The sequence below is a fragment of the Lynx rufus genome, unplaced genomic scaffold (assembly GCF_022079265.1).
Source record: "Lynx rufus isolate CCGP_SWC_20201006 ecotype Redwood Valley unplaced genomic scaffold, mLynRuf1.p SCAF_2, whole genome shotgun sequence".
Classification (NCBI taxonomy): domain Eukaryota; kingdom Metazoa; phylum Chordata; class Mammalia; order Carnivora; family Felidae; genus Lynx; species Lynx rufus.
This window is the reverse complement of record NW_025814834.1, coordinates 128,250,537-128,273,258: the sequence shown is the minus strand read 5'-3', so window position 1 is coordinate 128,273,258 and position 22,722 is coordinate 128,250,537. Positions and strand designations below refer to the sequence as shown.

General features: G+C 43.2%; 1 protein-coding gene across 1 annotated transcript; it reads right to left on the bottom strand.

Moving 5' to 3' along the window:
* Nucleotides 1-15,928: 15,928 nt before the first annotated feature.
* Nucleotides 15,929-20,939, bottom strand: LAMTOR5 (late endosomal/lysosomal adaptor, MAPK and MTOR activator 5). Its single transcript, XM_047085410.1, has 4 exons — nt 20,822-20,939; nt 19,647-19,708; nt 16,922-17,039; nt 15,929-16,252 (listed from the first exon to the last, which is right to left on the bottom strand). Exons 1-4 carry the CDS (start codon nt 20,854-20,856, stop codon nt 16,192-16,194), a joined length of 276 nt encoding a protein of 91 aa, XP_046941366.1. The 5' UTR covers nt 20,857-20,939; the 3' UTR covers nt 15,929-16,191.
* Between the last annotated feature and the right edge of the window lie 1,783 nt (nt 20,940-22,722).

Genomic DNA, 22,722 nt, shown 5'->3' with positions numbered 1-22,722 from the left:
TCTCCGCCTCTCCCCTTCTCATGCTTTCTCTCTCTCAAAATAAATAAACTTAAAAAATCTCTTAAGTGTGATGGTGATCTTATGGTTCTGCGAGAGAATGAATGTTCTTGATCTTAGGAGGTGCCTGCTAGAAAGCACTCAGGAGTAAAGTATCATAGAGTCTGCTGTTTTCTCACAAAAGCTTCAGTTAAAAAAAAAATATATATATATATATATAGAGAGAGAGAGAGAGAGAGAGAGAGAGAAATAGCAAAGAGAAAGGTAAATGTTCTGAGGAAGGGACACAGCTTTCTTTATTTCCCACTGTCGGATTGGCAGGCAGGCTCTTGCTTTCTGGAAAAAAACAGTCAGCTGCCAGCACATGTGGAATGACCTGGTGAGCAGGCAGGGGGCATGGGGGGCGGGGAATGGGGGAGATGCCAGTCCCTCAAAACATTACAGAAAACCCACCCCAACACACCATCTCGTTTTTTGTTTTACCTTTGATGTGGTGTTCAGCAAAGGAATCCAGATGAGGCAATCTGGGAAGGAAAAGAAAGTCTACGAGTTTTCAGAAAGTCACTGTTTTTTTTTAAGGCATTTCATTCTGCTGCACAGCAAAAACAAGCGAGCCTTCTAAGTCTGTGAGGTTGAGTGGACTTTACTTCCTAAGGGGAGGAGGAGGAAACACTGATTTGACTGACATTAACCCAGGCCCTCCCTCCAATCACCTAGACTCAGAAAGAAGTTTTCACCATCGACTCAGAAGCAAGCATCAGAGTAAACCGAGTAGAAAATTCTTTCGGTAACTGTTGTCCAAGCAAGGAAGCTGTTACACTGAGGGGACTCTAATGTCAAGGTGGTTTCTGTAAGCAAGGGGCACCTATGTGCCCCTAAATAAACTACCTAAGAAAACAAATGAACAAAAAAACTAACCAAACAAAACCTTGCTTTGCATCTACCCTTTCTCTAGAAAAACATCTCCCTGGAGTTTCGAGAGAGTGCTGCTAATCGCTTCTGATTTGACACTGCCTGATGTGAATTGGTTTGTGTTGAAATAAACTCAACATTTTTTTTAAATTTTGTTTTAATGTTTACTTTTGAGAGAGAGAGACAGAGCAGAAGCAGGGGAGGGGCAGAGAGAGAGGCAGACACAGAATCCGAAGCAGGCTCCAGGCTTTGAGCTGTCAGCACAGAGCCCGACCTGGGGCTCGAACTCACGAACTGTGACATCATGACCTGAGCCGAAGTCGGACTCTGAACCGACTGAGCCACCTAGGTGCCCCTAAATTCTTAACATTTTTAATATGCTTCAGTTTATCTTTGAGCAGTTCTGGTATCAGAAGAGGGAAAAAAGGAAGGAGACCCCTGAGTACCCCCCAGGAGCAACCAGTAACCAGGTGCAGGTGCCCACGGGGCCCACTAAGCTTGAGGCTTTCTTGTCACCTCGGCAGGTCACAGGTTGTAGGCAAAGTCCCTCTTGGATTCTAGCTTCACAGCGTTTGCGTTGTAAACTGTCAAACTTTATTTGAGCATTTCTTTTTGGGGACACGGTCCAGAAAACGGACTGGGTTCAACTTAAAACCTGTCTCGGGTCTGGAGACAGGCTAGGTCCAACTTCAACTGGTCTGGGTCCAGGATGAGGCATCAGGTGAACAAAATATTGTTTTAAGGCTGAACAAACAAGTTAACCTTCCCAGAAGTGATCTTGAATGATAGTGGGCACAGTGGGGAACTTTTAACTCAGTAAATGTATCCACTTATGAGGTTCCCCAGAGAAAAATGGGTCTTAGCCAAGCACTCACTATAAAAGGTAGGGGGAAGCCATTTCTCCTCCTCTACAATTTCTGGCCACCAGCATGAGATCTCCGGAAACACCCCACCCACTCCAGAGCCTGCAGATGGGATCCTGGGAAAACTGGCAGAAGCCAGCAAAGGGTGAGAATTCTCATCAAAGTTCACTCTCCTGGATCTTTGTGGTCCTTGGTTGAAAAAGCAAAGTAAACTTTCTTCTTCTTCTTTTTTTAAGTTATGTATTTATTTTCAGAGAGAGAGAAGGAGAGAGAGAATTCCACACGGGCACTGCGCTGTCAGTGCAGAGCCCCACACAGGGCTCGATCCCATGAACCAAGAGATCATGGCCCAAACCAAAGTCAGACGCTTAACCGACTAAGCCACCCGGGATCTCTGGAAAGTAAACTTTCGTGCTGTCTCTTCCTTTCCAAATTGAGATTAACAGGAGAAAAACATTTGTAAGAATTAGATCTTTAAGGGGCGCCTGGGTGGCGCAGTCGGTTAAGCGTCCGACTTCAGCCAGGTCATGATCTCCTGGTCCGTGAGTTCGAGCCCCGCGTCAGGCTCTGGGCTAATGGCTCAGAGCCTGGAGCCTGTTTCCGATTCTGTGTCTCCCTCTCTCTGCCCCTCCCCCGTTCATGCTCTGTCTCTCTCTGTCCCAGAAATAAATAAACGTTGAAAAAAAAAAAAAAAAAAGAATTAGATCTTTAAATTGTGGCTCGTGAATTTATGTTTGGGTATTGGTTATCAATCCTTTCTTTCCTGGAGATAGTTACCACTTTTCCCTTTGTCTCATCTTGTGTCCTGAGAACTTGGCTTGGCTTCTCTGACTGGGCACACAGGTTGTTCTTGCAAAGTGCAGGTAGCTTAACTGTTGGGTTGGGGGCCCTGAAACTATGGCTGGACAGATATGTGGGTTGTACCCCATTTGCAGCTAGTGTCCTACCAGACACTGCCAGCTTTCAGGAGATTGTCTTAAGTCTTCCTTTTTGTTCTCCTTGGGACTAACTCTAGATCTTGGGAGGTATTGTCTCTTGCACCTTCTCTGGGGACGCCTCTTCTGTCCATGGTTAAGTCATAAAACGTTTGTTAGTTTGGGTGTTGAGTCATTTGATAGTGATGAAGCTTTAGGGTGATGGTGGGGTTCCTGGGGTCCGGAGCCGACGACCAAGAAAGAATTCTTGAAGACATCTTTGGTACAAAAAGGCGATTTTATTAAAGCTCGGGGACTGGACCCATGGGTGGGAAGAGCTGCGCTGCAAGTGTGTGGGTGACTGTTTTGTGTCTTATGAACTCGGGGGAGATAAAGTCAAGAGGGGGTTTCCAAAGAGACTTTCACTTGCATAAAGACTTACTGGAGGCCTAGCTGTTGTCAGGCTAAGGTTGTTTTTCCCTCTAGCAAAGCATTAACATTAAGACAGTAGGGAGTTCCTGCACATTAGGCTATGATGGGATTGCCTTTTTCTGGTAAACTGGTGGAGACTCTTCAGTGTGACCATTTGTATTTTGTCCTTTCCCACTTTGGGGTTGCTGGGAGTGTCCAAGGAGTATCCTACATGTCCCATCTGGGGGGATGGGGTGTCCTAGCTTGTGCTTTGCCCCTCAGCCTGCCCCCACGCCTCCTCGTCAGTAGGGATACCTTTGGTTTAAAAGAAAAAAAAAATATTTACTGTTTGTCCAGATAAGAAGTGTTAATAAGTCATCTGAAAGGATTTTTAACGGGTTCTGTGGTTAGAAGTTGGCCATATTGGAAGCTGATATTCAGAGCCTGATTAGGAACTTTTTAAAAAGGCCTTTTCCCCTAAACTAAAGTGAAACTGTGTGCCCATAAGGGAAAGAAAAACATTCCTAAACCAAGGTGGAAGGATTTACTAAATCATAAAGGCACACAGCTCGAAATCTAGAACATGGGGATCTTTTAATTTCCATCTTAGTTGAGATCCCCCTGATACAAAGAAGCAAATTGAAGATTGTAGGTGGATGGAGTGTCAGCCTCTCATCATTCAGGTTGCAACCCAGTTCTTTGAGGAATTAAAAACAACTGTACTCTCTGAAAAATCTAGGTTTTTACAAGAACAGAATTGGGGCTCTAGAAACAGTTCAAAGCCCACTATCCATTTGACCAATCCCCAAACCTCTCCTACTCATCTCAAAAAGCCTGCAGATACTGTAAAACACCTGGATTTAGGGAATAAAAGTCTTGGTGGAATTTATATCCTTTCTCTGTGCCTTTGAGATGTAAATGTTATACTCCTGTTCTCTAGGCACAGAGCCATTTCTTTGAAATGCAGGCTTCAAGGAAGTAATTCTTATCAGAAGGACAAAAAGCAAAAAGGAAGGAAGGGAGGAAGGGGGAGGGGTGTGTGGCAAGCTACTTGGAAACTGGGTGACAGTGATAACTAAGTTCGGTTAAGTGATGGGGTAGTCACTGAATATTTACATCATTTCCAAATAAAATACAATATTAATTATTGAACATAAGTTTATTTACATTTGGCTTTTTATACAGAGGAACTAAAGATATTTGAATCTACTGGTAAGTGCGTTTTGTGCCTCACTGGAAGATTTACTAAGAGGAAGGATATGGAAATTATGAGATGCATTATAATTGGCCAATCCACAAAACGCTAGTGTAAGAGTCCACAATCTCTTACTTCTCTGTTTCCATAAGAAATTAAGGATTCTAAGGGTTGGGGCGCCTGGGTGGCTCAGTCGGTTGGGTGTCCGACTTCGGCTCAGGTCATGATCTCTCAGTCCGTGAGTTCGAGCCCCGCATCGGGCTCTGGGCTGACAGCTCAGAGCCTGGAGCCTGTTTCAGATTCTGTGTCTCCCTCTCTCTCTGACCCTCCCCTGCTCATGCTCTGTCTCTCTCTGTCTCAAAAATAAATAAATGTTAAAAAAAAAAAAAAAAGGATTCTAAGGGTTAAGGATTCTAATTAGTATATGTAATTAAAACTATTTAGAAATGATAAGGGTGAAAGGAAACAATGTGTATGAAAAGTAGGTAAGGAAAGTAGAATGAATTTTTTAGATAAAGAAAGGCATGAAGGACAAATCTCCCCCTAAGTCTTCTTGCCACCGTTATTGTTTTATTATGATGCCTTTGCGAGAGTGCTTCATCTTTAGAGAGCTGCATGGAAAGGACTCTGACATGTACTCTAGAACACAAGTTTCTGATAACTTTAAGATCATAAAATTGAGCCAGGTATAAGAATTTACAAAACTGTGTTATAGCAAATACTCAGCACCTAGAAACAGGCAAGTGACACACACTCGGGGAATCAGAAAAGTCTGTTTATTTCACACTGGTGCCGGCCCAGTGGAGTCACCTCCAAAAGCTGAGCCATGAGCCCTGGTGCTAGCCTTCTTTTATGCCTGGCTAGCTTCTGGGTACTTGGAAACATTGTTGGGGGGGGGGGGCACTATCAGTTGAGCTAGGCAGGCAGTTGGCTGATGCACGAGGCAAGCAAGATCACAGAAGGGAAAAGCATGCAAGGGGAATATCCGGCCTAGGACTGGCTGGCCTCCTTTATCTGCTCTTGCCGGCTTTCCCTCTCACTGTATTCAAAGAGGGGATTAAATGAATTTACAAAGATGATTATAATTTTTCTCTTTTTACAACTTTTTCTTGGAAACATTATTGGTTCCTTAATGTTTTGTTTTCCAGACTTAAGGAAACCTTTCTCCCTCTCTCCTTTTAAGTTTATTTATTTTGAGAGAGAGAGAGTGATAGCATGTGTGCACAAGCTGGGGAGGAGCAGAGAAAGGGAGAAAGAGAGACAGAGAGACAGAGAGACAGAGAGAGAGAGAGAGAGAGAGAGAGAATCCCAAGCAGGTTCTGTGCTGTCAGCTCTGAGCCCAATGTGGGGCTCAAGCCCACGAACTATGAGATCATGATCTGAGCTGAAACCAAGAGTTGGATGCTTAACTGAGCCACCCAGGTGCCCTGGAAACTTTTTTCTTTTAAGTTATTAATGATTTAAGGCAATTGAGTAAACTAATACCTTTGTAAACAATTGAAACATTTATTGTTTCTCCCTACCTGATCCCTCCAGAATATAGAAATGTGTTGAGTAGTCTTATTTTCATGACAATATAGTTACTTGCCTAAAGGTCAATAGCAAGCTGCCCTTATAACAGGACAGGATTGAAAACATTGGTTGTATTAACAAGGCTTTGACTTGAATGTCATGTTTGAGCACAGGCATAAAATATGTACGTAAAATTATATGCATAAAATAACGCATATGACCAGCTTGTTTTAAGGAAGTAAAGTTGACTTTATGGGGCCAATAAAGCACTTTGGAAAAACTGGCCTAATATCCTGTTTTCAGGATTCTCAGGTGAGTCAGGAAAGTTGCTTTGTAGCAGACCCAGGAACCTCAGGATATCTTGGGGACCTCAAGAAGAGAGGTGGTAAGCCAAATCTGAAGTCTGATGGTAAGTCCTTGACTTGGCTGCTTCTTTTCCTTGACCTGGAGAGGCTTTAAAAGTCCAATCTAATATTCCTTATAAAAACTTCCAGCAAAGCAGAAAAGAGCCTAGGCGTGTTGGGTGGGGGGATGGGCTAAATGGACAAAGGGCATTAGGGAGGGCACTTGTTGGGATGAGCATTGGGTGCTTTTTGTAAGTGATGAATCATTAAATTCTACTCCTGAAACCATTCTTACACTCTATGGTACCCAACTTGGATTTAGATAAAATTTATAAATAAATAAAAAATTAAATAAATAAATAAATAAATAAATAAATAAATAGGAGCCTGTATAGTTAATCACTATTCTTAGCGCACCTGTGTAATTAATTGGGCTAAATTTAATGAGACTGGACTTATTTTGCAAACAAATTACAGTTGACCCATGAACCCATAGGTGCCAAGGGCAGGCCACCCCAAGATGAGCCATTTTGGTATGAACGTTATTTTGAGTTAAAACCAATCAAAAGTCAGCAGATTCAGGAAAAGGTCTTTACCTCTCCTTCAACCGCCTCCTTCTATCAGGAAGAGCCCTATTAACAGATTCCTCTTTCCCTAAGAAACTTATCTGCATAATTGAGCAACTGTTGTTTTCCAAACATCTCTCACATTCCTGCTGATGGTCTTTCTCCCTTTTGTATCCTTAGACCCCTGCCCCTCTCCTTAACTCATCTTAGCATCGCGTTGTTTCACTGTCTTTGCAATTTCACGTCTGTGCGGATTCTCTGTACTTACGAAACTAAATTTAATTTTCTCCTGTTAATCTTATGTCCTTTTTTCCCTTAGTCTAGCTAGAAGGACCCTGAAGGGCATAGTAAATTCTTCCACCCCAACAGATATCAAATTCTAGTGCTGTTCATTGTCTTTGAGGTTTTGCTACACACCTGTAAACCAGACTGGATCCTGAATTCTTCTAGTTATCTCAGATACCTGGCTATGAAACATTTCTAACTTTCACCCACTCTTCTGATTTAAAATCACTAAGAACAAATAAGGCCCTTGAACCACCTTGGAAAGAGGGAAAAGGACCATACCAGGTCCATCTTACTACCCAAATTTGGCAGCCAAATTTCAGGGACTTGAACCCTGGGTCCACATCCAATTAAAAACGGCTCCTCCAGACTTTGGGACAGTATACCAGCTGGAGGTCTAAAATTAAAATTGGCGGGGCACCTGGGTGGCTCAGTCGGTTGAGTGTCCGACTTCAGCTCTGGTCATGATCTCACTGTCTGTGAGTTCAAGCCCCACGTCGGGCTCTGTGCTGACAGCTCAGAGCCTGGAGCCTGTTTCGGATTCTGTGTCTCCCTCTCTCTCTGACCCTCCCCCATTCATGCTCTGTCTCTGTCTCAAAAATAAATAAACATTAAAAAAAATTAAAAAAAAATAAAATAAAATTAAAATTGGCTGAGGAGTTTTCTCCTACAGGGAGATAGCATCCTTAGGTGGACAGCTTTCCTGAGATCATGGATCGAGAAATTCATCTTCAATATGAAACCTTTATTCTTTTTGCCTTTTCTCTACTTGCTTTTTTCTCTATGTTAATGCACAGGAAGACAATGCTCAGTTATTCTGGCAACTATTGGTGAATCTACAGTTAGATTCTAACCAAGTCTGTGTTTCCCACTACATCTGAGAGCCCCCTGTGTGATGCACATGTTCCTAGTGGTTCTTCCGTGAGGACTGTGCAGCCTTCCCAGCCTCCATGAGTGACTGACTATTCTGCCACACTTCAAATTTGACCTCCAGCCCTCATCAATACAAAGATCTCTATCAATACAAAGGCTAGCTAGGGGCGCCTGGGTGGCTCAGTCGGTTGAGCGTCTGACTTCGACTCAGGTCATGATCTTCTGGTTCATGAGTTTGAGCCCCACAGTGGGCTCTTTGCTGCTTTGGCTCCTCTGTCTCCCTCTCTCTTGGCCCCTCCCCCACTCACATTCTCTCTCTGTCTCTCTCTCAAAAGTAAATATTTAAAAAATAATAAAAAAGGCTAGCTAGCCTCATCTCATCCTGTGATCAGATCATAGAAGCCTTGTTGTAAAAGAACAAATGTCCCCCCTCCCCACCAATACTCCAAAAAAATTAGTCCCACAGATGTTTACTAAAATATGCTTGTTAGGATGTTAGTAAGTACAACACGCTAACAATTAGAAACATTGTTAGTAATGACAAGCAACTGTCTGAAAAACCTTCACCTTCTCCTTTTAGGGTTTTTGCCCCCTCCTGAAGGTTTATTGGATCCTTAGCACCAGCACCGCATAATTGCATGATCTTTTCCTTTGTTAACACTTACAGGGCATCTTCCCAAACCACTAAGCTGTGCTTCTGCTAGCACTTTAATCAAAAAGTATTATAGAGTTTGGTTTTAAGAGCCTGAGAAGCCCCTTACTTAAAAAAAAAAGTGGGGGAGGTGCCTGGGTGGCTCAGTCAGTTACGTGTCCTACTTCGGCTAGGGTCATGATCTCGTGGTTCATGGGTTGGAGCCCCACGTTGAGCTCTGTGCTGACAGCTCAGAGCCTGGAGCCTGCTTCGGATTCTGTGTCTCCCTCTCTTTCTCTGCCCCTCCCTTGCTTGTGTGCTGTCTGTCTCTCTCTCTCTCTCTCTCTCTCTCAAAAATAAATAAACATTTTTAAAAAAATTTTAAAAGAAGATACATAAATATGTGCGGATTTTCCGCATGATACAAGAAAAACACACTTTGGTCTAAAATACCTCTGGTTTAAAACCTAGAACGTTGGTGCTGGGGAGATGAGAGACAATTTTCTGTTGACTTTTTTAATTATATTTTATTTTTTGATGTGGAGGGTGGAACAGAGGAAGAAAACGGGATAAGAAAACTGAATTATCCTAGTAATTTTCTAGGAAATTAAACCATTTCCCAAGTGCAAGAAGAAAAATTTCATTAAAATTGCAAGTATATACTTTCCATGCGAGGTGTTTGGATTTAAGGTTATCAAGAATTAAAAAAGCAATTGAGGGGTGCCTGGGTGGCTCAGTCAGTTAAGCGTCGGACTTCGGCTCAGGTCATGATCTCGCAGTTATGTGGGTTCAAACCCTGCATCCGGCTCTGTGCTGATGGCTTGGAGCCTGGAGTCTGCTTCAGATTCTGTGTCTCCCTCTGTCTCTCTTTCTCTCTCTGCCCCTCCCCTGCTCACGCTCTGTCTCACTCTGTCTCTCAAAAATAAATAAAAATGTTTAAAAAAAATGTTTTAAAAAGCAATTGAAGTGGGACTTCAACTCCAGATTGCTAAGTAGACTCTAGTGAGTACACAAGAGGTCACCCAAATAGACAGAACTTACTGAAGACTGCCATTTCTAGCCAGGAAACCTCTCCAAACCCTGGGGGACATGTATGTTTTCTGTAAAATAAGCATGACCTCCTCTGGGAAGTCCCAGAGGAGCAGCGAAAGCACAGGTACCAGAGTTCTGGGGCCCCAACCTCTGCCTTCAGCATAGTGTTAAGCGATAAACTATAAGAGTCTGGGCAAAAATTGATTTGAATCAGGCAGCAGCACCAAACCAGAAGTAGTTACGAGCACTCTGCCAACAGGAATTCCGGGAAAGACTTTTATAGAGAAAAGGCAGAAGCCAGGAAACTATTGATTGGATATAGCTTAAAGCCTAGTTGGCCGTGATTGTCCATAAATTACAACTTCATAACCTTCAGGCATGTACAGGCCTAGATTTGGGTTTACTTATGTAGGCTGCCCAGGCATTTGAGCCCCCTCAGTCTAATGGTGTCCTGTTGGCTTTAGCCAAGAGGCTTGTGAATTTCTTCTGTTTGTTGTAAGACCAGGTGTTGATCCAGGTTATAGCAGGAGATACTTGCTATAGTAGAGCCTCCTCCTTGTTCAGCCACAAGTAATCGCAAGCAATTCTATTATCTAAAACCACTTTAGCAAGAAAGTCTAGGGACTTCTGTTACACAGCAACGGCCTTAGCTGTAGCTGAGAGCACTTGTTGCTGTTTTAAAGCAAGGCTGTCTATGACTCTGATTGCAGCATGAGGCTAGCTAGCCTTTTATTATTATTTTGTTAATATTTTTGAGAGAGAGAGAGAGAAAGAGAGAAACATGAGCAGGGGAGGGGCAGAGAGAGAGGGAGACAGAGGATCCAAAGCAGCCTCCACATTGACAGCAAAAAAACCAATGTGGGGCTCTAACTCATGAACACAAAATCATGACCTGCACCAAAGTCGGACACTTAACTGACTGAGTTGCCCAGGCGTCCCCAGCTAGCCTTTGTATTGTTAGAGAGCTCTGATGCTGAGGGCTGGAGGTCAGATTTGAAGTGTGGCAGAACAGTTAGTCACTCCTGGATGCTGGGAGTCCTCAGGGATGGACCACTCGGAACACGTACGTCATACAGGGACACTTCAGGTGTAGTGGGACACACAGACTTGGTTAGAATCTCAACCTTGCTGGGTTTTTTATTTGTTTGTTTGTTTTTTAAATTTTTTTTTTATTTATTTTTGAGACAGAGAGAGACAGAGCATGAACGGGGGAGGGTCAGAGATAGAGGGAGACACAGAATCAGAAGCAGGCTCCAGGCTCTGAGCCATCAGCCCAGAGCCCGACGCGGGGCTCGAACTCACGGACTGCGAGATCGTGACCTGAACTGAAGTCGGACGCTTAACCGACTGAGCCACCCAGGCGCCCCTGTTTGTTTGTTTTTTAATTTTTTAGCGGGGGGAGGGGCAGAGGGAGAAGTAGAGACAACCCCAAGCAGGCTCCCTGCTGTCAGTGCAGAGTCTGACAAGGGGCTCGAACTCATGAACCGTTAGATCATGACCTGAGCTGAAACCAAGAGTTGGACACTTAACTGACTCAGGCGCCCCTCAACTTTGCTCTTTTTTAAGCCTGGAGACTCTGGACAAGTTACCCTGAGTCTGTTTTCAAACCTGTAAAATGTGGCTAATCCTACTTTGCAAATTTTTTGTGAGGACTAACAATATAGATATATATTCTTATACAGTTATATATTTTTGTTATATATATATATATATATATATATATATAGTGTGTGTGTGTGTGTGTGTGTGTGTGTGTGTGTAGTATAAGAAGCAGAACCAGTAGGAGATGTATAGAACCATAGGAGACATACGTGTATGCACACCCACAGTCCTCCTTAGTTTCTGCTTTGTACAGACGAGAAAATCAGCCATGTCCAGCCCAGAGCCCTTGGTAGCACTTGTTTCATCAGCAAAATTGGGTGCACTGTGACCTACTCGAAGGTTGTTAGGAGGATTAAATGGGAAAGTATGTTCACTTATTAATTTCATTCAACAAAGTTGCCTCCTTCGTGCCAGGCCCTTGCTAGACAGAGGGGATATGTGTGGACAGAGAGGGGCCTGAGATGAGGCGTAAGAGGTGGGCGGGGGCTGGATCATGCAGGCTTGGGAGACCAGGGTAACAATTTCAGACTTTGTTTTGGTTTTTTTTTTTTTTTTTGACCATTAACACTGTGTTGTCTTTATTTTATTTTATTTTTTTGAGCAGATGCTTTCTGTAATTTCTTTATTTTTTATAATTTACATCCAAGTTAGTTAGCACGTGGTGCAACAATGATTTCAGGAGTAGATTCCTTAAGTCTCTTACCCATTTAGCCCATCCCCCCTCCCCCCACAAACCCTCTGGTAACTCTCTGTTCTCTATATTTAAGAATCTCTTATGTTTTGTCCCCCTCCCTGTTTGTATATTATTTTTGCTTCCCTTCCCTTATGTTCATCTGTCTTGTACCTTAAAGTCCTCATATGAGTGAAGTCATATGATATTTATTTGTCTTTCTCTAATTTTGCTTAGCATAATACCCTCCAGTTCCATCCACGTAGTTGCAAATGGCAAGATTTCATTCATTTTGATTGCCGAGTAATACTCCATTGTATATATATACCACATCTTCTTTATCCATTCATCCACCGATGGACATTTGGGCTCTTTCCATACTTTGGCTATTGTTGATAGTGCTGCTATAAACATGGGGGTACATGTGCCCCTTTGAAACAGCACACCTCTGTCCCTTGGATAAATACCTAGTAGTGCAATTGCTGGGTCGTAGGGTAGTTCTATTTTTAATTTTTTGAGGAACCTCCATACTGTTTTCCAGAGTGGCTGCACCAGCTTGCATTCCCACCAACAGTGGAAAAAAGATCCTCTTTCTCCGCATCCTTGCCAACATCTGTTGTTGCCTGACTTGTTAATGTTAGCCATTCTGACAGGTGTCAGGTGGTATCTCATTGTGGTTTTGATTTGCATTTCCCTGATGATGAGTGACGTTGAGCATTTTTTCATGTGTCGGTTGGCCATCTGGATGTCTTCTTTGGAGAAGTGTCTATTCATGTCTTTTGCTCATTTCTTCACCGGCCTATTTGTTTTTCGGGTGTTGAGTTTGGTAAGTTCTCTGTAGATGTTGGATGCTAGCCCTTTGTCTGATATGTGGTTTGCAAATATCTTCTCCAGACTTTGTTCTAAGTTCAGCGGTGTGCCTGCCACAAAGCCCCTAGTGCATGTTTGTTATTGAGCTTTACCACCAGCACGTCCTGTCAGAAATTCGACCTATCTAAAATCAAACCCAGCCATCTTTGCTCTGTAGTCCTTCCCTCTGAGCTGACTGCTTCTTTCCAAGGCACGCTGGCTCTCTAGATTCGACAATTCAATTATCTTTAATTCTTAATTCTCTTCTGTTCCCTTCCTGCCAATTTGTTTTTTTAATTGTCTCTCATATTTGATCCTGAGCTCCTTTATCTTGCTGAGCCTATTTCTTCCTCTCTGAAACAGGGATAATACCCTGTAAGAGGATTAAATGAGCTAAATGCACGTAAATTGTTTAGCTTGGGTCTATTACGTAGCCAAAACTTAAAGGCTGGCTCTTGTCACTTGGGGCTAAGAACTGGACATCTATACATAAGTAAGAGGAAGTTTTTCTGCCTGAAAAAAGCATGTTTGGTCTACCTTGTCAGATTAGCTTTTAAGCTCAAATTTGATGCTCACGTATTCCAAACTCCATTCTGTTAACAGGATAAGGCCCGGGACCCTTAGAAAGCAAATTCCTTGAGGTAGCCGCCCTGCCTGCCAGCTTTCTTGCCTCCTGCCTCACAGACCAAACTAAAGCATTCAGTATTACATACATATTCCTCTTGGTTTATCACCGGTGTTTGCTGTTGCCACTCTCTCTGCCTGGAAAGGCCTATGTCATACCACAAAACTCCCTTGTGTTAGTTACATGTTCTTCTATCCAGCAGGTGTTCAGTGCCTACTATGTCCTAGTACTGTTCTAAGTACTTGGAATACCCTTGTGTGAATAAGACAAAGTTCCTGTCCTCAAAGCCTATGCAACGGCAGTCAAGACAGGCAAACATAACACACAAACATATTTTACTATATAACAAAGCAAACATATACACCACGTGTCAAGTTTGGGTGAAGTACGGGGAAGACAACATACATGCACATCCCCTTCTATCAAAGTACGAGCTCAAAGGCTGGAACCAGGTCTTATGCAAAATCTTTGTATCCTCATGGATTTGTAGATGCTTGACATTCTTGAATCAGTAATAATAATATCCTGGAGATTTTTTTTTATATTGTCAAATGTGAAATTCCTGGGGGCGCCTGGGTGGCTCAGTCAGTCGAATGTCCAATTTCGCCTCAGGCCACGATCTCAGGGTTTGTGAGCTTGAGCCCCACATTGGGCTTGCTGCTGTCAGCTCCGAGCCTGCTTCAGATCCTGTCCCTCTCTGCCCCTTCTCCACTCACACTCTCTCTCAAAAATAAACACGAAAAAACCCCGCAAATACTAAATTGCTAAAGAGTACCAGGAACTGCATTCAAATTCAACAAAATGAGTTCATCTGTGCCTGCTTGTGCACCATTCTTTTATTGAGAACTATAAAGGTTAAAGAAAATGTCTTATATGTTCAGATGGTAGAATTTTTTTCTGGCCAAACATGCCAATTTTTATAGTGGTCTGGGTGTTCAGAGTACAGGCTTAGTTGGAGTCTTTTAAGATTTTATTTTTAAATTTTTTTTTACTGTTTATTTTTGAGAGAGAGAGAGACAGGGAGACAGAGCATGAGCAGAGGAGGAACAGAGAGAGGGAGACACAGAATCCAAAGCAGGTTCCAGGCTCTGAGCTGTCAGCACAGAGCCCGGCACAGGGCCCAAACACAAATTGTGAGATCATGACCTGAGCCAAAGTCAGACGCTTAACCGACTGAGCTACCCAAGCACCCCTATATCTTTATAGTTCTAGATTACCTTCCTTCACTTTTGGAAATAATGAAACATTACATCTAGAAGACTGGAGAGAACAGTATTGTGGAAACTTATGTGTCTACCACTCAGATTTTTTTTTTTAATTTTTTTTTCAACGTTTATTTATTTCTGGGACAGAGAGAGACAGAGCATGAACGGGGGAGGGGCAGAGAGAGAGGGAGACACAGAATCGGAAGCAGGCTCCAGGCTCTGAGCCATCAGCCCAGAGCCTGATGCGGGGCTCGAACTCACGGACCGCAAGATCGTGACCTGGCTGAAGTCGGACGCTTAACCGACTGCGCCACCCAGGCACCCCTCTACCACTCAGATTTAATATATGTAGGCTTTTCATATTTTCCATATTTCTGGAAATACTTTTTTAAATAAAATGTTAGATAACATTAAAGTTCTCTTTGTGCCCTGCTCTATTTCTGTCCCATTTCCTCTCTTCTCAGTATAGTTCTTATGGATCTTCAAACAAACAAAAAACCGCTTAAAATGAGCCACTCAGGTGACCCTAAGATTTTTTTATTTTTTTAACTTTTTTTAATGTTTATTTTTGAGAGAGACGGAGACAGAGTGCGAGCAGGGGAGGGGCAGAGAGAGGGAGACAGAATCCGAAGCAGGCTCCAGGCTCTGAGGTCAGCACAGAGCCTGACGTGGGGCTTGAACTCATGAACTGTGAGATCACGACCTGAGCTGAAGTCGGATGCCTGATGGAACCACCCAGGTGCCCCAGATTTTATTTTTTTAAACATAATTTTATTTTAATGTTCATTTACTTTGAAAGAGTGAGCACATGAGCTGGGGAAGGGCAGAGAGAGGGAGACAGAGACTCCCAAGCAGGCTCCTTGCAGTCAGTGCAGAGCTTGACATAGAGCTCAAACCCATGAACCAGAAAATCATGACCTGAGCCGAAATCAGAAGTCAGACGCTCAACTGACTGAGCCACCCAGGTGCCACTCAAGATTTTACTTTTAAGTAAACTCTATACCCAATGTAGGGCTTGAGCCCACAACCCCGAGATCAAGAGTCACAGCCTCCACTGACCGACCCAGCCAGGTGCCCCTGAGTTGGTCTCAAGTCCAAATGGCTATTCTGCTAACCCCTTAGCCTTTGTTAAGACACATGCAAACTGGGGCAGCTAACGGAACATAGCATCTGGGTTATCAGTGAGAATTAAAGGACTTCCCCATATATACTAGAAGTACTTAATGCTATTAGCTATTGTGTTGTTATTATTATGGGGTGGAAATAAGCTTAATTTGCTTTTAACATCCACGGACACTTGTGTGAGAATATACGTATTTCGGGAAGCTTCTGAAACAGAAGAGAGTACTTTGGAGCAAAGACTTTAGAAAAAGATTATATTCTGATAATTGAAATAAACGAACACTTGCTAAGAATTTAAGGAACCCAGAAAAGATCCACACTTTCCGTTGACCAGATTTATTGAACAAAATTCTATGTACAAAGTGACCTGGACCTGCTGCTTCAAAACATGATCCTTTCTTAATATTTTGAGAAGTCAGCCCATTGAGTGTCAAAAAGCAACTCACTCTAAAATGGACAGAAAAGTGCCCAATGTACACTAAATAAATGGCCGAACTACTGGGACTTCCCTAGTCCTACAAGATAATTAACATAGGTAGGATCTAGCGTCTATGACAGGCGGCTGGGGAACTGATATGAGATGTCACGAGGCCATCTTGTGCACTGCCACCGTGATGCTGTCATGTTTCTGGATCATAATGTTCCTGAAAGGCAAAGCAGAAGATAGTCGGTAAAATGTTACAAGTGCGAGTCTGTTGAAGACTAAAGATGCTATTTGGTTTAGGACACAACTAAAAAAATATTATGCATCATTTTTTCTATGTATGAAAGCAATATATGAACGCAAGAAAACATGGGAAATACAGAACAGTACAAAATATGAAAATGAATCCTATAATCCTACCACTCAGAGAAAACCACAACTAATGTGTTCTGTTTTTTAAATCTCCATGTGTATTATACATGCATTTTTTTCTCCCTCTTTTTACAAAACTGTGATCATACTGTGCATGGTTCTGTAGTCTGCTTTTGTTACTATTATTCTGAGGATGCTCACTTGGAAGATCTTTAGTGTTTCTATTACTACAGAAGTAGTTTCTGTCCTTTGATTGGTCTTTATGCTATTTATGACTTTCTTTTTCTTTATAGACTGATAGTTCATGACAATTTTTACTCTTCATTTACATGTCATTGTGGTCTGAAAGCACATTAGCTTCAGAGATCAGTCTATTTCCTCCTGTGGTCCAAAGGGTAAAGAACCTTCCTCCAAGTTCTCTGAATGCACCATCACTAATAACACAGAGCAGGCCCCACGCAAGTTTCCCAGGGGTTTTTCTGATTAAAAAGAAGAGGAACTGTTAACATCTACTCACCCATTATCTGACTCTAGACACACCACAGGAATATCAGTGGGGTCTGAGGTTAGCTTGGCTGCTTGCTGGGCTAGAACAGATATCACCCCAGCGTGCTCATCTGACAGGGTCCCACGGCCTGGAAGACAGAGATGTAATCATGTCACCTGATTGTCCAAAAAGGAGGACAGAGCTATAATATGATCTCTCAGGATGTAGTCACAAAAAGGCGGCTCAGTTCACGGTCTTTTAGGTTAGGTACTGACATGAAATACTTTTGCCCTGCCACTCGGCTGGTTCCAGAAATGAGAAAACCAGACAACAGTTCTGAAATCAATAAAGCCCTGACACTCAATTTTCAGTCGCTCTCATCACCATCTCTAATCACCTTCTCAAGCGTATAAGGAAGCTGTAAATTTAACTCAATCTGAAAGGCATAAAATCATTTTACAAGAACCTTACTGAAACCAACAAGAAATTCAGAGGTGAAGTTGACAAAAAGCAGTCAGCAAGGGCAAGAGCCTTGTTGAAACTAATTAATTCCTCATGGGAAATCTGATTTCCTTTCACCGAGCTCAACCTCTAAGGATTCAAAAGCCTTTATTCAGGAGTTCAGCTGTAAGATCACCTTGACAGTATACGTGAATATTCTATGAGCAGTTATTTCTACTAGAATAAGCTGGCTGCTTTCAAATATCAACCTACCTGGCTTTTTGCTAATGTTTGTTTCAGCCGGTAGATAATTAAATCTTGGGTATCAGATACAAAAAGTAGTTACTAAGTTCACAGTATATTTCCACATATAAAGGCAACACAAGCTCAAGCCTGAAACTGTCAGGTAACAGGCATATGCCACAATGGCGCTGGTGGATTTACTCTTGTTACATAAAACACTGGTTGGACGGACAGTGCAGTCTTTCGGGTCTTGAAGGTTTCCTGAAGGAACTTATTTCATTTTAGATTTCCACACTTGAACTTGAGCCTTCTCATCAGCAAGCACCCCGAGTAAACCTGCCTGTTTCCTCCCAAGTTAATGAGCTGTGTGAAATCGGAGTTACGCAGATGCCCTCTTTCAGTTACGCTCCCAGCAAAAATTCAGAGCTTTAAAAATTCCTGCAGTAAAGAGGAGTAAGGAGTCAGCAGTCCTTGGTTTACGAGTTCTGACATGAATTATTTGAATGCTTTAGATACTTACTTTTCAGGATTTATCTCCTCACCCGTAACTCTTACATTTATTGAGCATTATGTCTGGGTTCTGTGCTGAGTGTTTTACACATATTACATAATCTTCTAGCACTGTGACTAAGAGATTTTGGAGCAAGACTCAAATCCTAGCTCAACCCTAGCTGCATGACCTTAGGCAAGTTACTCAACCCGTGCGTTGATTTCTTTATCTACTTCACAGGGTTGTTATGAGCATCAAATGTCTCAATATGTGTAAAGCACTTAGAATGATGCCTGGCACACAGTAAGAGCTCAATAAATGCAATTCTGTAATTATTGTCATTATTAGACAACAGCCCAGTAAAGAGATGCTGGGTCGGCACAGCCATGGCAGCTCGGTGTCCTTTCCATGCATGTCGGCCAACTGCTCTTGATCTTTGCTGCCCAAGGCCCCCACCCTGGCCAAGGCCTGGCTGCTCAGCACCATCCTGTGCCCCCCCCGGGGACTGGACGAGGACTGTGGCGCTGCGGGTGGCCTTGGTGCTCAGGCAGTTTCCGGGTACAGTTACCCAAGTGGGCTGCCAGTATAATGACATGCCTCCTTTGACGTTAGAGCGAATCAAGGACCATATTCTTTATGGCTTAAAACTTAAGGATAAAACTGACCCAGAAAAGCTCTAAATAAATTCCCATTTAATGAAAAGACCAAACAGCTTAGACCGTTTGGACCAAGTAGAGACTATCATGGACATGGAGGACGACTTTGGGCTGAAATTCCTGATACAGATACGGAGAAGGTAATGCATCCACAAGAAATTGTAGATTACAATGCAGATAAGGAGGATGTATATGAATAAAATATCAGACCCCCTTTCTTCACTGAGAGAAGACAAGGAAGATACTGGTGAGTGTCTGGAAGTGAGAATGTGTTTTGGCATTATTGCTGACTTGGACAGAGTAATTCTGTTTAAACTTGCATTTAAACTGCTTAAGTGTTTTTGCCCTTTGAAAATAAATCTATAAAACCAACCAACCAACCAACCATTACCTAGTAAAGAAACTGAGGCTCAGAAAGGCTATTTTTGGTCCTAGTTCACATTGCTAGCAAAGGGAAGTACAGGGAGTTGATCCCAAGTGTGTCGAACTCCGAAACCCCTGTTTTTATTGCCTACTCTCTTACTGTTAAGTGTAGGTGAACTAAAAAAACCCAGCAACATCCATCTTGCTGGGTTACTGTGCAAATTAGAGACAATGTATATACAAAGCCTAGCAGTCCACATTCAATAAATGATTCCTGCTGCTATTATGTGAAGTCCTTTCCAGACCCAATTTAAAACCATTCGAATACTATTTTAGCAGAAACAACTTTGTAGCACTAGAACTGCAAGGCACATTTCTACCTTCATAAATACCAGTTGAAAAATTTTAATTTTCTAATCTTGTTTGGAGATAAACTGTACTCTCACAAAAGTACCCAGTGGCAGGATAACAGGAAGTAAAAACTGGAGAACAGCACACTAGGCTCCGAATCAGTATCAGATGCTATGCAATCCAACAAAGGGTTGACAGTCAAGATACTTACAGCCCAGGTTAAGTCCTTGTGAATCTGTGCACAGGACTCCAACAATGGATGGATTCTTCATTCTAAAATTCCAGGAACACCCAGGGAACGAAGCAGATGATGTCAGAAAATGAATTTAAATAATTACAACAACACATTTAGGTTTTTCTATGCACCAGGCATTGCTGGGCTTTAAACCAGTGTTTCTCAATCTTTTTTCATTATCACCCACTCCCCACTACCCCCGAGAAAAACTGAATTACAATGAACTTATTTAAACTTAATAGCTAAACCGATTTATGTCTGACGGGAGAAAAGATTGTGTTGGGTGCCGCTGAGCTTTGGGAGACTGCAAATATTGCAATATCAGTATTTTGTCACCATTATTAAAAATGCACAAAAAGTAAGGCTGGTTGTCTCCAGGAGGGGAAATGGGAGAAACTGAGGCGCATTGGTGGGAGCGAGCTGTTTCCCTGTACGCCTCCTCATGCTTCTCTGGTTCTTTTTTGTTGTTGTTTTAAACGTTTATTCATTTTTTTAAAAAGAGGAGACAGAGCACGAATGGGGAACGGGGGCAGAGAGGGGGACACAACCCCAAGCAGGCTCCAGGCTCTGTGTCAGCACAGTGCCAAACCCGCCGCTGGAATCCTTGAACCGAGACATCATGACCAGAGCGGAAGTCCTATGCTTAACCGATTGAGCCACCCCGGCACCCCTCATAGTTTTCCAATTGCTTATTACGTGGAGAGAACTTGTTCGAAAATTTAAGAGATGTCTTTCATTTTCTCAAGCGCCAAGTAACTGATCGGTTACACACGGAAGGAGATACGTGTGTGTTTGTATTTACGTTGCAGGGCTCGCTTTGCACCCCTGGTACAACCTTCCCCCAAATGAACCCATTTCTGAAAACTCCTGAAGAACGACCCTGCCCATACAGACAACTGCAACACGACGGGCGGTTCTGGCCTTGGCTTTGGGCCGCGGAGACCAGCTCTGGGACGGAGGGTGCGGAGCCCTGGCGGGATTTTAATTCCAGGCCACCCCCTCCACTCCGCGGTCCCGGGACAGGGCTCACGGCCTCACCCCGCGGCCAGAGGATCCCCAACACGCCTAGCCCGCACCCGGAGCGCGCACCCTTTGTCCCGCTCAAGTCCCCCGCCGCGACCTCAGGTCAGCCAAGAGGCCGTACTACTCACGTGTCCTCCAAGTGCTGCTCCAAGGTCGCCTCCATCTCGCCCGCCGTCCGCGCGGCTCGGGATCCCGCAGCTCTTAGCGTCCTTCGGCGCCCCAGGCCCGGAGCGCGTCTAGCTCACGTGACATGAACCGAGCGCAGACAGGGACGGCGCCTCCAGAGGGACAAACTTCGCCGCGCAAACTCCTCGTTGTGTTCGGGGGAGTTCGTTCCGCCCCTGCTACCCTCAGAGCCACGAGCTGGCGGCGCCGCGTTCTCCCCTTCGGGGGAGAGGTGTGCAGCTGGGCCGCCGAGTTCTTGGTTCCCGGCCTGGCACTTTGTCTCAGCGGTGTCAACCTTTGGATTCCCATTCAACCGATTCCGAAACCTTCAGGCCAGATCTTATTTGCGTTTTACAACAGCCCAGCGGGGTCAGGCAGGGTCTGATCCAGGCGGTGTGGCAGAGACAGAGAAGAGAGACTCAGGACCCTGGTGCCGAGCTGCCCAGGTGTGTCGGGGAGAAGATGTGCACACAGGGGCTAGAGGGCCACCCGGAACGCGGTTAAAGCTCCAAGCTACATATTGGGAAGTGTCGGGATTTTAACAAAGTCATTGATTATTGGTTCTTCTTTGGTGAGGGCTCAGGAAAGTTTGGGAAAGAAGGTGTCACTTGTAAAGAAGACTGAGTAGGGATGCTTAAAAATAACTTTAAAAAAGCAGTTTTTAAATAAGGAAAGAAAGCCACCCATAGTTTGTCCAGAGAAGACTTAAAAGTCTTTGGAGAATATCCTTTGAGCCCATTGTCTGCAAATGTACACTTTTATTTATTTATTTCTTTTTAAGGCAAAATTGACACACATACTGGACATGCAGTTCTGTAGCTGGCCTTTTTCACAGAATTTAGCATAAATGTCTTTCCATATCAGTAAGTACCCATTTACATTCATGGTAATAGCTACAAAACATTCCACATTGTAGCTGTACCATAACTGATTTAACTAATCACTTATTAATGTCCAGTTTGCTTATCGATTTGGCAGGATGGGGGGTGTATTACAAATGCTGGGTGAGTATCCTTGTAGCTGAATGTTTGTGCACTTTAAAATTTTCCTTATGATAAATTACTAGAATGGAATTACTGGGTTAAAGGATCTGTCCCTAGCTGTGACAGTGAAACTTGCAGCGTCCTTAAAATTCTAGTCTTGAATGTCGTAATTCAGGAGTTTCGGACTTCTGCCTAGAGAAATTACTTATGTTAATACAGTATGAGCCATTTAAATGTTAGAGCTTAAAACTACCTTTAAACGATAGCATTAAAAAATGTAAGAAGCCAGCCTGCTTCCCTCTGGAGTCCCGCGGGGGGAAGCTTTGCTCTGCGTTAGCGCCCCCTATGGTTCCATGCGTTATAAAACTTTACTGGACTAGGCAGGGCTCCTCAGCTCTGGTTTTGTAACTCCCGGGGCGGAGCCATCCTATAGAGATATAACGTGAACCACATTTGTTATTTTCAACGGTCTAGCCACACTAAAAAAGTAAAACAGGTGAAATTAATTTTAAGAATATATTTTATCCAGATAATTATGCCCAAAGCATTGTCATTTCAACATATAATCAATTTAAAAATATTAATGAGATATTTTACATTTGCTCCCTCTGTACCAAGTCTTCAAACTCCGGTGTATATTTTTCACAGCACATTTCAGTTCCTATTGGCCACATTTCAAATATTCAATACCCACGTGTGGCTAATGGCTACCATATTGGTTTATGCAGCTCCAGGGTATCTCAGATTGTCTCAAAGCCAGATCGATGATTAAAGCATTGTCAGAAAAGCTGGTGATTGCTTTTTAGGCTGTGGGAAAGGCCTCTGAAGGGAAAATGAACAAGGAGGGAGAGGATGACTGCTGGCCCACCATGTCCTTGCCA